This window comes from Hyperoodon ampullatus (genome assembly GCF_949752795.1).
Source record: "Hyperoodon ampullatus genome assembly, chromosome: 13".
Classification (NCBI taxonomy): Eukaryota; Metazoa; Chordata; class Mammalia; order Artiodactyla; family Ziphiidae; genus Hyperoodon; species Hyperoodon ampullatus.
This window is the reverse complement of record NC_136926.1, coordinates 10,752,291-10,767,161: the sequence shown is the minus strand read 5'-3', so window position 1 is coordinate 10,767,161 and position 14,871 is coordinate 10,752,291. Positions and strand designations below refer to the sequence as shown.

Genomic DNA, 14,871 nt, shown 5'->3' with positions numbered 1-14,871 from the left:
CATACCCATTCACGAACCGAAAAGGGAACTACTAATGGCATGCCTTGAGCCCTTGCTGGATACTAGGCTCTATACATTTATCATTTCACTTAGTCCTCCCAACTGTACAAAGTGGGCATCACCATTACTATTTATATATTGTACATGATGAAATTGAGGCTTGCAGAGGTGAAATGACTTGACCAAGATCTCATTACCAGTAAATGACACAGCCAGGATTTTTTTTTTTTTTTTTTTTTTTGCGGTACGCGGGCCTCTCACCGCTGTGGCCTCTCCCATTGCGGAGCACAGGCTCCGGACGCGCAGGCTCAGCGGCCATGGCCCACGGGCCTAGCCGCTCCGCAGCAGGGGGGATCCTCCCGGACCGGGGCACAAACCCATGTCCCCTGCATCGGCAGGCAGACTCCCAACCACTGCGCCACCAGGGAAGCCCGCACAGCCAGGCTTTGAACACAGGTCTTTTCTATTCCAGAGCCCTTTCTATTTCCAGTTCTTGCATGGCTCTGACAGGTGGGTGTTAATAACAAAAGCAAAAAGAGCTAACATTAATTGTGCACTTCCTTTGTGCTAGGCATTGTTCTTCACATGAATTACCCATTTGGTTTCATCATAGATCTATGAGATGATCATTGAGACTGCTCCGTGGCCAAGCCAGTCAGACTCCAGAACTCATGCCTTTTAAAACAGTGTTCTGCCATGTATTTCCTCATATTGAGCTGAAACCTTCTTCCTGTTCTTTGGGCTCAGACAAAACTAATTGAGGTCTTCTTTGCCAAGCCTGTCCCTCAAAGCCGTATGAAGACAGCCCTTTGTTCTGCTCGGGGCTGAACATTTCTCATTCTGTCTTGTTTTTCTCATCCCCTCTCATCCCCAGCCCCATCTTCTGAACACAATTCAGTTTATCTGCATCCTTCTGCAAGTGCTTGCTGATGGCTTAATGCTGCCCACAAAGGAAGCAGGAAGACCAAAACTTCCTGTAAAAAGAAAGGTCAGACTCAGTCTTCGGACAATGGCAGGAAAATAACGACTTCTAAGCATCAGCATCTGGAGCTCTGTGGCTGGGCATTTTGTATTCTCTGGAGGGTCATCTTGCAGCAAGGCCTTCTAAAGAGAAGGTGAAGTCATTGTGTGGCTGTGGTGACATCATAATCCTCAGCAGCTCAAGGGTTAGAAATAAGAGTCAGATTGAACCAGTGTGAAATAATGCCAAGGATAAAGCATGTAAATCAGAACATGTGCAATCAATCTGCAAGCTGGAACCTACCCCGTAGGGCTACTGGAAGGATTAAATGAGTTAATGTAAAGTGCTCAGTAGAGCACCTGGCACAGAGCATGTGATCAATAAATATTAGTGTTAATATCTGCTGTGAAATGAACACTGCACTGCAAAAATGACTAATTCTTCCTGGGAATGTGGTGTCAGGACATAATAGTAATAGTTGCCACTTAACTAGGACTCCTCATGTGCTCAGCCTTTACATAATGATCTGTTTTAATCCTTGACACCTGTGGTAAAGTTATTTTTCCCCATTTGAAAGAAATGGAAGCCAAGCTTCAGCCACATTAGGCATCTTATCCAGGGTCATGAGGCTAAGTGATTAAGAGGTTGGATTTTAGAATCAAACGGATCTGGCTTTGAATTCCAGTTCGCACACTTTCTGTGTGACCTTAAAGATGTCAACCTCTTTGTGCCTCAGTTTCCTAGTCTGTAAAAGAGGGTAAGGAAATACCTTCCTTAACGACATGCTGTGAGGACTGAGTTAATATATGTAAAACACTTAGCACAGTATCTAGCACATTCCAAGCACTTAATTGTCATGCACACATAGACGTATGTATGTATACATTTATGTGTGTATGTATATGTGTGTGTATATGTGTGTGTGTGTGTGTGTATGAGGGATTTGAAGGATGAATAGGTGTATTTGTCAGGTGGATAAAGGAGAGAAATCTCAGGTTAAAGTAATTGCGGGGCTAAAGGCCCACATTGATCTACCCACCCCAAGGCACAAGAAATCACTGGCGGGCTATGGCAGGACGGGGGAGTTTGGAAGGAAGGAGTCGCTTGTAGTTAGACGGAGACAAAGGGTCAAGGTCCTCAGGCCTGAGAGGAAAAACCAGAGTTCGGAGAAAGTGGCTCCCCGGCCAGCCGCCCGCTCCCAGCCACGGACCCAATGGCTTGGGAGAGTTCGCGACCCCGCCCCCACCAAGCCCAGCCAATGAGGAAGCCCTCCACGGGGCGTGCCGTTGCCAGGCGACCGAGTGGGCCCCCGGCTTTGCAGTTAGCCGCGGCTTTCGCTCCCTCTCCGCGGGCGCTCAGCCTCAGGATGGGTGTCTGCGGGCCCCTCCATGGGCCCCCCTCAGACTTTGTCAGTGGAGTTTTACTTTTTTAGTTCATATTTTTGTTTCTAGAAGACAAAGATATCCCCTTCCCAAACGGGGAAAAACTCATAAAAGTTGGTGACTGTCTAAAAAGTAAGTCCAGGCTTGCCTGATTTCACCCTGCCGGGACTTCCTTATCCCGTCGGTGGGGAACCCAGAAGACTTGCTTTCCCATTCCTCCCCAGTCAGAAACCTGTCTGGAGTCTGTGTCTTTAGGACCTGCGAGTCGGGGAGAAATTGCTGGAGCCCCTGACACCAATGACTGCTGAGGTAGAAGATTCTGGAAGAAAACACACACATACACACATACATCTTCCCTGGGGGACACAGGGAAGCCTGAAGGATTTCCAAGATGACCAAGGTACCAGCCACCAAGAAGATACATAGTTCCCCTGCCTCGGGGGCCCTCTGGCCCTTTTATGCCTCAGATCTTCTAACGCAGGTGAGTCTCCCCTCTCTCGTGAAAGAAGTCGTGTTTTCAAGACGAAAAATAGGAATTAGCCTCCAGACCAACAAGGGACGGGGTGGGGTGGGGGAGAAGAATCACGGTGTAATTAAATTGTCGGGAAACATCCGCGTTGCTCTCAGTGGTTGGTTACTCGTGAAGACTGAAAACGCCAGCCAGAGCGGGGAGCTGGGCCATCCAATTAGCCAGTAATTCCAAAATGATGGAATAAATCGGCAGTGACACTGTAGAACATCAGGAAAAAATTAAGATGAATTGTAGGTTTGCCATCGAAGAAATTATTTTCAGAGATCCTCTGGGCTTAGGGTACGTCCACATCCTCTCTCTTTGTGGAGACTACGGTGTCAGACTTTGGGGTTTGAAGCCTGACTTTGCGTCTCAGCAGCTCTTGAGATTAGATAAATTGCTTAGCATCTCTGAACCTTTATTCGCTCGTGTCTGCAAAATGAGAACAGGAACACCAACTAGGCAGAAACTGTGAGGACTAAGGTGCGGAAATTGTTCATAGTGATGCTAACACTTGATAATGTGTATATGGAACAAGAAATACTGTTGTTGGTTTGAAAGACAGAGAGAAATCAGTATGTGTTTAGTGTCGGAGTCAAGTTGTTTCTGTTTTTAAATGATCACAACTGGGCAGGCCTGTTATGTCTTTGTTAAGCGTGTCTTTGTTACTGTATCTGCAAACCCCCATATCACCACTAATTGGCCAAGGTAGCTGGACAGTGGGAGGGGGTCAAAGGCAGTTACTGGCCCACAGCGGTCCACGCACAGTGGCAGATCTTGTGGCTCAAGGTCCTGCCCTAGGAAGGAGGGCCTGGGAGGAAGTCAGGGCACAGAAGAGAAACTCACCTGTGCCTACGTGGTGGTCCAAAGCGTTCCTGAGCGTCTATTGATGTTTCCTAAGAATTGACACAGCTGTTTGCACCCCTCATTGCTCAGACCTCTTAATGAGCTCGCTCTTCAAGATGCAGTCTTCACGTGTCTCCTTTTGTCTCAAAAAGCTACCCGGAAGTGGGTTTTATCCAGAGCAGCCCCTTCTGGGAGCAAACTTCCCAGCATAGCAGTGGGGGAAGGGAAGGAAGGAAGGAACGAGGAATGAGGTAAATATTTCAGAAGCAGCGATGCGTGTGAGCAAGTGGGCGGTGGACCCAAATAGCCTGGCTTGAACCATGGATCTGCTGCTTGGCAGCCCTGTGACCTTGGGCAAGTTACGGAACTTCTCTGCTTCAGTGTTGCCATCTGTCAAATGGGAGTATCATAATACCTGCTCATGGGATTGCTGTGAGCATTCAGTGATACGTCCAAAACTCCTGAGAATAGCGTCTTACACATAGTTAGCACCTCCTAGATTTTCGTTACATGGTTTCATTCATTTAGCAAACACTTACTGAATTTCTGTTGTGTGCTACATATCTGCTCTTGTGAAAAGCGAGACTTGCCTTAAAGATTTTCACAATCTGTAGTGTGTCTGTTTGGGATGGGAAGTAAAAGAGATAAGAAACAGGTCATTGGGAAGTAAAAGAGATAAGAAACAGGTCATTGTAATGCAGGATGATTAATGATGTGCTAGGGATGTATCATTGGGTGTGGTGGGAATGCAGAGGACAGGTAACTTGGACTCGTGTGTGGGGTGAGCGTGGGGGGAGATTGGGGAGGGAAGAGGTCACGTAGCCAAGTAAATGCAATGGAGTTTTCCATCTTGGGTTAGAGAGATTGAGGAAGGTGGAGGAAGATGCAGAGGTTGAAATGATCATCTCTTTCTTGAGAGGAGGACAGGCAGGACTCCAGGAGGTCAAGAGATGGGAAGCAGGCTTCCAGGGAACTGTTGGATAAACACGACCTCAGGCACAAAACTCATGGAAATCCTGCTGCCCCCGCCTCACTGGCTAGAAAATAATGAAGACCCTAGGGTGTCCCTGGCTCACATTTGAAGTATCACGCCTTCAGAAATGTCAACTTTTTAGAGCTACCGTAAAGCGTTGATTAATCTAAAGCAGACTGACTAGAAAGTGGCCAGTCACAAGAAAATATGTAGAGGTTAGAATCAACTTCTGGTGTAAATCACACTAAGAACAAATTGCAGTTTTATTGGTTTAACACACTAATACCAGTGGCGATAATAATGATGATGGTTGGCATGTTTTGAATATTCACCACGTGCCAGGTTCTGAGCTCAAGTCTTTACATGTGATATTTCAGAACCATCCAGAACACTTGGAGGTATGAACTGTCACCTCCTCATGAGATAGATGGCAATACCAAGACCCACTGAGGACAGGTCCTTTACCCAAGGACACCCAGTCAGCAAGGCACAGAGCAATGGTTTGAAATCAGAGTTCTCTGGCTCGAGAGTTCAAGCCCTCCCTGCCTCACCATGCTAAGCAGACGGCGAGAGTGGTTAGCACACGCCACGGGGGATGCAAAGGGAAGGTATAAGGCACATGCACTGGCTTCAGATAGTTTTCACGTTTGGGGCAGGGCAGGGCTAGGGAACAGAGGAATGCCACATAAAAAGAGAGTAACAGGGCTTCCCTGGTGGCACAGTGGTTGAGAGTCCGCCTGCCGATTCAGGGGACACGGGTTCGTGCCCCGGTCCGGGAAGATCCCACATGCCGTGGAGCGGCTGGGCCCGTGAGCCATGGCTGCTGAGCCTGCGCGTCTGGAGCCTGTGCTCCGCAGTGGGAGAGGCCACAGCAGTGAGAGGCCCGCGTACCGCAAAAAAAAAAAAAAAAAAAAAAAAGTAACAAATGCCAGGCAGCCAGGTAAATGTCCAGTGAGGAGTGATCCGAGGAAAGATCTGGCTTCTAGAGGAGGAAGGTGAGACCAGCTGGGCTATGTGGAAATGCCACTTCCTGTGAGTCCACCGTGTGCTGGTGTAATAGGTGACACTTGTGGGGAAACCCCCAAAGGGCCCTGCAGCCCGCTGAAGCTGGCCGTTTTCCTTCTCCTGGGGATGGAAGTTGCTTTATCATAACTAGTGTTATGATGGGACCCTTCCTTGCACAGCATCTTCATGTAGATTTTTCGATGGAAGGAGTATAAATAATGTATGCAAATCCCCTGCTTGAACGTCTTTTGTTGAGGAAACCTTCCAGCCTGCCCTAAGTCAGGCGCCCTAATCTGTTTAGGGAGTTCCTTTTCCCTTTGTTGCCCAAGGAAGCAAAAGAGAAATCTGATGGGCTTAGTCATGGGGGAGGGAGGGAGCAGGCCTGTGTAGATGATCACGGACCCACGTGTTCTTCTTTAGAAGAGACTCAAAACGAGAGGGGCACTTAGAACCCCCCTCCGTGTTCTAGAATGGAAATGCAGGAAGGCGTTTGGCAGAAACGCTAAAGGTGTGGAATCCGTTACATAAGCTCTGTCTCTTGTTGGCAGAGAGGAAAGAAGCAACCTTAGTTTGGGCAGATCCTGAAACAGCCGGGAACTAGACTGGGTGCTTTGGTGATACCCTAGCTTAGTGATTAAAAGAGGAGGTTCTCAAAAATAAATTAATTATTTTAAAAAAAGGGGGCTTCCCTGGTGGCGCAGTGGTTGAGAGTCCGCCTGCCGATGCAGGGGACACGGGTTCGTGCCCCGGTCCGGGAAGACCCCACATGCCGCGGAGCGGCTGGGCCCGTGAGCCATGGCCGCTGAGCATGTGCGTCCGGAGCCTGTGCTCCGCAACGGGAGAGGCCACAGCAGTGAGAGGCCCGTGTACCGCAAAAAAAATAAAAAATAAAAAAAGGGACTTCCCTGGTGGCACAGTGGTTGAGAGTCCGCCTGCCGATGCAGGGGACACGGGTTCGAGCCCTGGTCTGGGAAGATCCCACATGCCTCGGAGCAACTAAGCCCGTGAACCACAACTACTGAGCCTGCGTGCCACAACTACTGAAGCCCGTGCGTCTAGAGCCCGTGCTCCGCAACAAGAGAAGCCACCGCAATGAGAAGCCCACGCACCACAACAAAGAGTAGCCTCCGCTCGCCGCAACTAGAGAAAGACTGCACGCAGCAACAAAGACCCAATGCAGCCAAAAATAAATAAATTAAAATAAATAAATTTTTAAAAAGAGAGAGATTCTTCAGCAAACAACATGGGTTCAGACCCCCAGCTCTGACACTCAGCTATGTGGGGGGCCTTGAGCAAATCAGTGCCTCTCTGTGCCTCAGTTTCCTCCTCTGTGAAACAGTCACATTGTGTTTTATCTAAGACATCTTCCGTTTCAAGAGGTATCACAATATTGTGTGAGTGCCACTAAGAAAGAAAACTCTACTGATTAAACTATGACCTACTTTCAATTATAAGAAGTGCCCCAGTTTCAGAGATGTTGAAATGGGGAAAGAAAATGTTCATCTTAGAATGGATGAAATCCAGCTAAAAATGCTCCTGTCTCATAGGGTTCTGTGGGGATTAGGTGAGTTAATATGGGTAAAGCTCTTAGAACAGAGCCTGGCACAGAGTAAATACTATGAAATGTTAGCCATTATGACATGGTGTGGTTTGATCTTTTAATTGACTCTGTGATAGAGGTGTAGTTATTACCCCCTTTTGCATCTGAGTAGACTGAGGCTTGAAGAGTGCCAGGGTCTAGCTCTCTGCTGAGAGCTAAGTTGGCAGGTTCAGGGAGAAGGGGGAAAGCTATGCAGAGTCCCGTGTACGGAGAAGACCTTGGCCTGAGCATCACTGACCCCCGTCCCCTACCATCCACCCTCTTATCGCCCCACTGCCACCACCCCTGTGGTGAGAATGGAGTTTCTCAGAAAAGGTCTCAGAAGTTCAGCCCACTATCCAGCTGGTCCGCCTGGAATCAGAAAAGGAAAGTTTTCCCCTAACAAGAGAAACCTCGACTCCCAGCACAATACATGTCCACCGCAAACATGAAACGGTTTTCCTCTTTGTCCAGATAGGAGAGCTTGTGGCCTGAAGATGTAAGTGGTGAGTCATTGGTCTTTGTTCGAAGTGGGCTCAGTGCTGGGTAATTTCTCTGGCCTCTAATCACGGAGACTGCACCCCCCCACCCCCGCACTGCATCAATGATTACCTTGAAAAATAAAATAAAGATCTGACAACCACTTGAGATTCAGTTCTGAAGAATCCCAGCCAGCCGCACCTTCATTTTTATTATAACTCGTGACTCAGGCCAGGAAAATAGTAATGAGCCCTTTTCTCTGTCCAAGGGATTCTTCTGGCTTCATTGTTACTGCATTGAGACAATGGCAGAATCTAAGTTGTTGCTTTGTTTTGTTTTGTCTTCTTTATGCCCTGGCGCTTTGGACTGGTGATTCTTGCCTCTGGCAAATCTTTTTTTTTTTTTAAATGTAATTCACATTGAGCATTTTAATGCTAACCATTATGAGAAACAAATTATAGACATAGCTACAGATATGTAAAATGAGAGGAGGTTCTGAATACTCTATTATCTTGCTAAATTCTTTTTATTTATTTATTTATTTATTTATTTTGCTTTATAACAAATTTAATCAGTTATACATATACATATGTTCCCATATCCCCTCCCTTTTGCGTCTCCCTCCCACCCTCCCTATCCCACCCCTCCAGGCGGTCACAAAGCACCGAGCTGATCTCCCTGTGCTATGCGGCTGCTTCCCACTAGCTATCTACCTTACGTTTGGTAGTGTATATATGTCCATGCCGCTCTTTCACTTTGTCAGAGCTTACCCTTCCCCCTCCCCATATCCTCAAGTCCATTCTCTAGTAGGTCTGTGTCTTTATTCCTGTCTTACCCCTATGTTCTTCATGACATTTTTTTTTCTTAAATTCCATATATATGTGTCAGCATACAGTATTTGTCTTTCTCTTTCTGACTTACTTCACTCTGTATGACAGACTCTAGGTCCATCCACCTCATTACAAATAGCTCAATTTCATTTCTTTTTATGGCTGAGTAATATTCCATTGTATATATGTGCCACATCTTCTTTACCCATTCATCCGATGATGGACACTTAGGTTGTTTCCATCTCTGGGCTATTGTAAATAGGGCTGCTATGAACATTTTGGTACATGTCTCTTTTTGAATTATGGTTTTCTCAGGGTATATGCCCAGTAGTGGGATTGCTGGGTCATATGGTAGTTCTATTTGTAGTTTTTTAAGGAACCTCCATACCGTTCTCCATAGTGGCTGTACCAATTCACATTCCCACCAGCAGTGCAAGAGTGTTCCCTTTTTTCCACACCCTCTCCAGCATTTATTGTTTCTAGATTTTTTGATGATGGCCATTCTGACTGGTGTGAGATGATATCTCATTGTAGTTTTGATTTGCATTTCTCTAATGAGTAAAGATGTTGAGCATCCTTTCATGTGTTTGTTGGCAGTCTGTATATCTTCTGTGGAGAAATGTCTATTTAGGTCTTCTGCCCATTTTTGGATTGGGCTGTTTGTTTTTTTGTTATTGAGCTGCATGAGCTGCTTATAAATTTTGGAGATTAATCCTTTGTCAGTTGCTTCATTTGCAAATATTTTCTCCCATTCTGAGGGTTGTCTTTTGGTCTTGTTTATGGTTTCCTTTGCTGTGAAAAAGCTTTTAAGTTTCATTAGGTCCCATGTGTTTATTTTTGTCTTTATTTCCATTTCTCTAGGAGGTGGGTCAAAAAGGATCTTGCTGTGATTTATGTCATAGAGTGTTCTGCCTATGTTTTCCTCTAAGAGTTTGATAGTGTCTGGCCTTACATTTAGGTCTTTAATCCATTTTGAGCTTATTTTTGTGTATGGTGTTAGGGAATGATCTAATCTCATACTTTTACATGTCCCTATCCAGTTTTCCCAGCACCACTTATTGAAGAGACTGTCCTTTCTCCACTGTACATTCCTGCCTCCTTTATCAAAGATAAGGTGACCATATGTCCGTGGGTTTATCTCTGGGCTTTCTATCCTGTTCCATTGATCTATCTTTCTGTTTTTGTGCCAGTACCATACTGTCTTGATTACTGTAGCTTTGTAGTATAGTCTGAAGTCAGGGAGCCTGATTCCTCCAGCTCCATTTTTCGTTCTCAAGATTGCTTTGGCTATTCGGGGTCTTTTGTGTTTCCATACAAATTGTGAAATTTTTTGCTCTAGTTCTGTGAAAAATGCCAGTGGTAGTTTGATAGGGATTGCACTGAATCTGTAGATTGCTTTGGGTAGTAGAGTCATTTTCACAATGTTGATTCTTCCAATCCAAGAACATGGTACATCTCTCCATCTATTTGTATCATCTTTAATTTCTTTCATCAGTGTCTTATAATTTTCTGCATACAGGTCTTTTGTCTCCTTAGGTAGGTTTATTCCTAGATATTTTATTCTTTTTGTTGCAATGGTAAATGGGAGTGTTTCCTTGATTTCACTTTCAGATTTTTCATCATTAGTATATAGGAATGCCAGAGATTTCTGTGCATTAATTTTGTATCCTGCAACTTTACCAAATTCATTGATTAGCTCTAGTAGTTTTCTGGTAGCATCTTTAGGATTCTCTGTGTATAGCATCATGTCATCTGCAAACAGTGACAGCTTTACTTCTTCTTTTCCGATTTGGATTCCTTTTATTTCCTTTTCTTCTCTGATTGCTGTGGCTAAAACTTCCAAAACTATGTTGAATAAGAGTGGTGAGAGTGGGCAACCTTGTCTTGTTCCTGATCTTAGTGGAAATGGTTTCAGTTTTTCACCATTGAGGACGATGCTGGCTGTGGGTTTGTCATATATGGCCTTTATTATGTTGAGGAAAGTTCCCTCTATGCCTACTTTCTGCAGGGTTTTTATCATAAATGGGTGTTGAATTTTGTCGAAAGCTTTCTCTGCATCTGTTGAGATGATCATATGGTTTTTCTCCTTCAATTTGTTAATATGGTGTATCACGTTGATTGACTTGCGTATATTGAAGAATCCTTGCATTCCTGGAATAAACCCCACTTGATCATGGTGTATGATCCTTTTAATGTGCTGTTGGATTCTGTTTGCTAGTATTTTGTTGAGGATTTTTGCATCTATGTTCATCAGTGATATTGGCCTGTAGTTTTCTTTCTTTGTGACATCCTTGTCTGGTTTTGGTATCAAGGTGATGGTGGCCTCGTAGAATGAGTTTGGGAGTGTTCCTCCCTCTGCTATATTTTGGAAGAGTTTGAGAAGGATAGGTGTTAGCTCTTCTCTAAATGCTTGATAGAATTCGCCTGTGAAGCCATCTGGTCCTGGGCTTTTGTTTGTTGGAAGATTTTTTATCACAGTTTCAATTTCAGTGCTTGTGATTGGTCTGTTCATATTTTCTATTTATTCCTGATTCAGTCTTGGCAGGTTGTGCATTTCTAAGAATTTGTCCATTTCTTCCAGGTTGTCCATTTTATTGGCATAGAGTTGCTTATAGTAATCTCTCATGATCTTTTGTATTTCTGCAGTGTCAGTTGTTACTTCTCCTTTTTCATTTCTAATTCTATTGATTTGAGTCTTCTCCCTTTTTTTCTTGATGAGTCTGGCTAATGGTTTATCAATTTTGTTTATCTTCTCAAAGAACCAGCTTTTAGTTTTATTGATCTTTGCTATCGTTTCCTTCATTTCTTTTTCATTTATTTCTGATCTGATTTTTATGATTTCTTTCCTTCTGCTAACTTTGGGATGTTTTTGTTCTTCTTTCTCTAATTGCTTTAGGTGCAAGGTTAGGTTGTTTATTCGAGATGTTTCCTGTTTCTTAAGGTGGGATTGTATTGCTATAAACTTCCCTCTTAGAACTGCTTTTGCTGCATCCCATAGGTTTTGGGTCGTCGTGTCTCCATTGTCATTTGTTTCTAGGTATTTTTTAATTTCCTCTTTGATTTCTTCAGTGATCACTTCTTTATTAAGTAGTGTATTGTTTAGCCTCCATGTGTTTGTATTTTTTACAGCTCTTTTCCTGTAATTGATATCTAGTCTCATAGCATTGTGGTCGGAAAAGATACTTGATACAATTTCAATTTTCTTAAATTTACCAAGGCTTGATTTGTGACCCAAGATATGATCTATCCTGGAGAATGTTCCATGAGCACTTGAGAAAAATGTGTATTCTGTTGTTTTTGGATGGAATGTCCTATAAATATCAATTAAGTCCATCTTGTTTAATGTATCATTTAAAGCTTGTGTTTCCTTATTTATTTTCATTTTGGATGATCTGTCCATTGGTGAAAGTGGGGTGTTAAAGTCCCCTACTATGATTGTGTTACTGTCGATTTCTCCTTTTATGGCTGTTAGTATTTGCCTTATGTATTGAGGTGCTCCTATGTTTGGTGCATAAATATTTACAATTGTTATATCTTCTTCTTGGATCGACCCCTTGATCATTATGTAGTGTCCTTCTTTGTCTCTTCTAGTAGTCTTTATTTTAAAGTCTATTTTGTCTGATATGAGAATTGCTACTCCAGCTTTCTTTTGGTTTCCATTTGCATGGAATATCTTTTTCCATCCCCTTACTTTCAGTCTGTATGTGTCTCTAGGTCTGAAGTGGGTCTCTTGTAGACAGCATATATATGGGCCTTGTTTTTGTATCCATTCAGCCAATCTGTGTCTTTTGGTGGGAGCATTTAGTCCATTTACATTTAAGGTAATTATCGATATGTATGTTCCTATTCCCGTTTTCTTAATTGTTTTGGGTTCGTTATTGTAGGTCTTTTCCTTCAGTTGTGTTTCTTGCCTAAAGAAGTTCCTTTAGCATTTGTTGTAAAGCTGGTTTGGTGGTGCTGAACTCTCTCAGCTTTTGCTTGTCTGTAAACGTTTTAATTTCTCCATCAAATCTGAATGAGATCCTTGCTGGGTAGAGTAGTCTTGGTTGCAGGTTTTTCTCCTTCATCACTTTAATTATGTCCTGCCACTCCCTTCTGGCTTGTAGAGTTTCTGCTGAGAGATCAGCTGTTATCCTGATGGGGATTCCCTTGTGTGTTACTTGTTGTTTTTGCCTTGCTGCTTTTAATATGATTTCTTTGTGTTTAATTTTTGACAGTTTGATTAATATGTGTCTTGGCGTATTTCTCCTTGGATTTATTCTGTATGGGACTCTCTGTGCCTCCTGGACTTGATTAACTATTTCCTTTCCCATATTAAGGAAGTTTTCAACTATAATCTCTTCAAATATTTTCTTAGTCCCTTTCTTTTTCTCTTCTTCTTCTGGAACCCCTATAATTCGAATGTTGGTGCGTTTAATGTTGTCCCAGAGGTCTCTGAGACTGTCCTCTGTTCTTTTCATTCTTTTTTCTTTATTTTTCTCTGCATCAGTTATTTCCACTATTTTATCTTCCACCTCACTTATCCGTTCTTCTGCCTCAGTTATTCTGCTATTGATCCCATCTAGAGTATTTTTTATTTCATTTATTGTGTTTTTAATCGATGCTTGATTCATCTTTAGTTCTTCTAGGTCCTTGTTAACTGTTTCTTGCATTTTGTCTATTCTATTTCCAAGATTTTGGATCTGGGAAATAGAATCTTGGATCATCTTTACCATCATTATTCTGAATTCTTTTTCAGGTAGACTGCCTATTACCTCTTCATTTGTTAGGTCTGGTGGGTTTTTATCTTGCTCCTTCTCCTGCTGTGTGTTTTTCTATCTTCTCATTTTGCTTATGTTACTGTGTTTGGGGTCTCCTTTTTGCAGGCTGCAGGTTCGTAGTTCCTGTTGTTTTTGGTGTCTGTCCCCAGTGGCTAAGGTTGGTTTAGTGGGTTGTGTAGGCTTCCTGGTGGCGGGGACTAGTGCCTGTGTTCTGGTGGATGAGGCTGGATCTTGTCTTTCTGGTGGGCAGGTCCACGTCTGGTGGTGTGTTTTGGGGTGTCTGCGGACTTTTTATGATTTTAGGCCACCTCTCTGCTAATGGGTGGCGTTGTGTTCCTGTCTTGCTAGTTGTTTGGCATAGGGTGTCCAGCACTGTAGCTTGCTGGTCGTTGAGTGAAGCTGGGTGCTGGTGTTGAGATGGAGATCTCTGGAAGATTTTCGCCGTTTGATATTATGTGGAGCTGGGAGGTCTCTTGTGGACCAGTGTCCTGAGGTTGGCTCTCCCACCTCAGAGGCACAGCACTGACTCCTGGCTCCTCAATTTTGGATGATTTGTTGTCTATTCATGTATTCCACAGATGCAGGGTACATCAAGTTGATTATGGAGCTTTAATCCGCTGCTTCTGAGGCTGCTGGGAGAGATTTCCCTTTCTCTTCTTTGTTCTCACAGCTCCCGGGTCTTAGCTTTGGATTTGGCCCCGTCTCTCCGTGTAGGTCGCCGGAGGGCGTCTGTTCTTCGCTCAGACAGGACAGGGTTAAAGGAGCAGCCTCTTCGGGGACTCTGGCTCACTCAGGTCGGGCGGGAGGGAGGGGCACGGAGTGCGGGGCGAGCCTGCAGCGGCAGAGGTCGGCGTGACGTTGCACCAGCCCGAGGCGCGCCGTGCGTTCTCCCAGGGAAGCCGCCCCTGGATCCCGGGACCCCGGCAGTGGCGGGCTGCACAGGCTCCCGGAAGGGCGGTGTGGACAGTGACCTGCGCTCACACACAGGCTTCTTGGCGGCGGCAGCAGCAGCCCCAGCGTCCCACGACCATCACTGTGCTCCGCGCTTTCAGTCGTGACTCGCGCCCGTCTGTGGAGCCCCTTTAAGCAGCGCTCTTAATCCCCTCTCCTCGCGCACCAGGAAACCAAGAGGGAAGAAAAAGTCTCTTGCCTCTTCGGCAGCTCCAGAGTTTTCCTGGACTCCCTTCCGGCTAGCTGTGGCACATTAGCCCCCTTCAGGCTGAGTTCTCGCCGCCAGCCCCAGTCCTCTCCCTGCGCTCTCGCCTCTGGCAAATCTTGCTGTGTCTAATTGCTGGCCCGTGTGACAGTCGGCTCCCTCCATGATAAGTCAGGGTGCGGGGAAGGCGTGTGTTCATTACCTCCTGACACAGGAAGAATGATAGGCACTTTCTTTATGCCGGACAAAATGAAGCGAGCTCTTTCACTCATCTGCGAAGAGGCAGCTGCTGCGCATGGGGAGGTGAGGGCGGGGAGAGGAGTGGTCGAAGAAACGCATCAGAGAGTCTAGTTGACGTGATGCAAACCTACTGACCAGGTAGGAGCTC

General features: G+C 44.9%; 1 protein-coding gene across 1 annotated transcript in view; it reads left to right on the top strand.

The window, feature by feature from the left end:
* Positions 1 to 2,734: 2,734 nt before the first annotated feature.
* The window catches only part of CCDC60 (coiled-coil domain containing 60), a gene marked incomplete at both ends in the record, with an annotated part of 162,854 nt that continues 150,717 nt past the window's right edge, over positions 2,735 to 14,871 (top strand). Inside the window, one exon of the mRNA XM_079717882.1 lies at positions 2,735 to 2,824. Coding sequence (XP_079574008.1) covers positions 2,735 to 2,824 — 90 coding nt within the window. The remainder of the gene's footprint in view (positions 2,825 to 14,871) is intronic.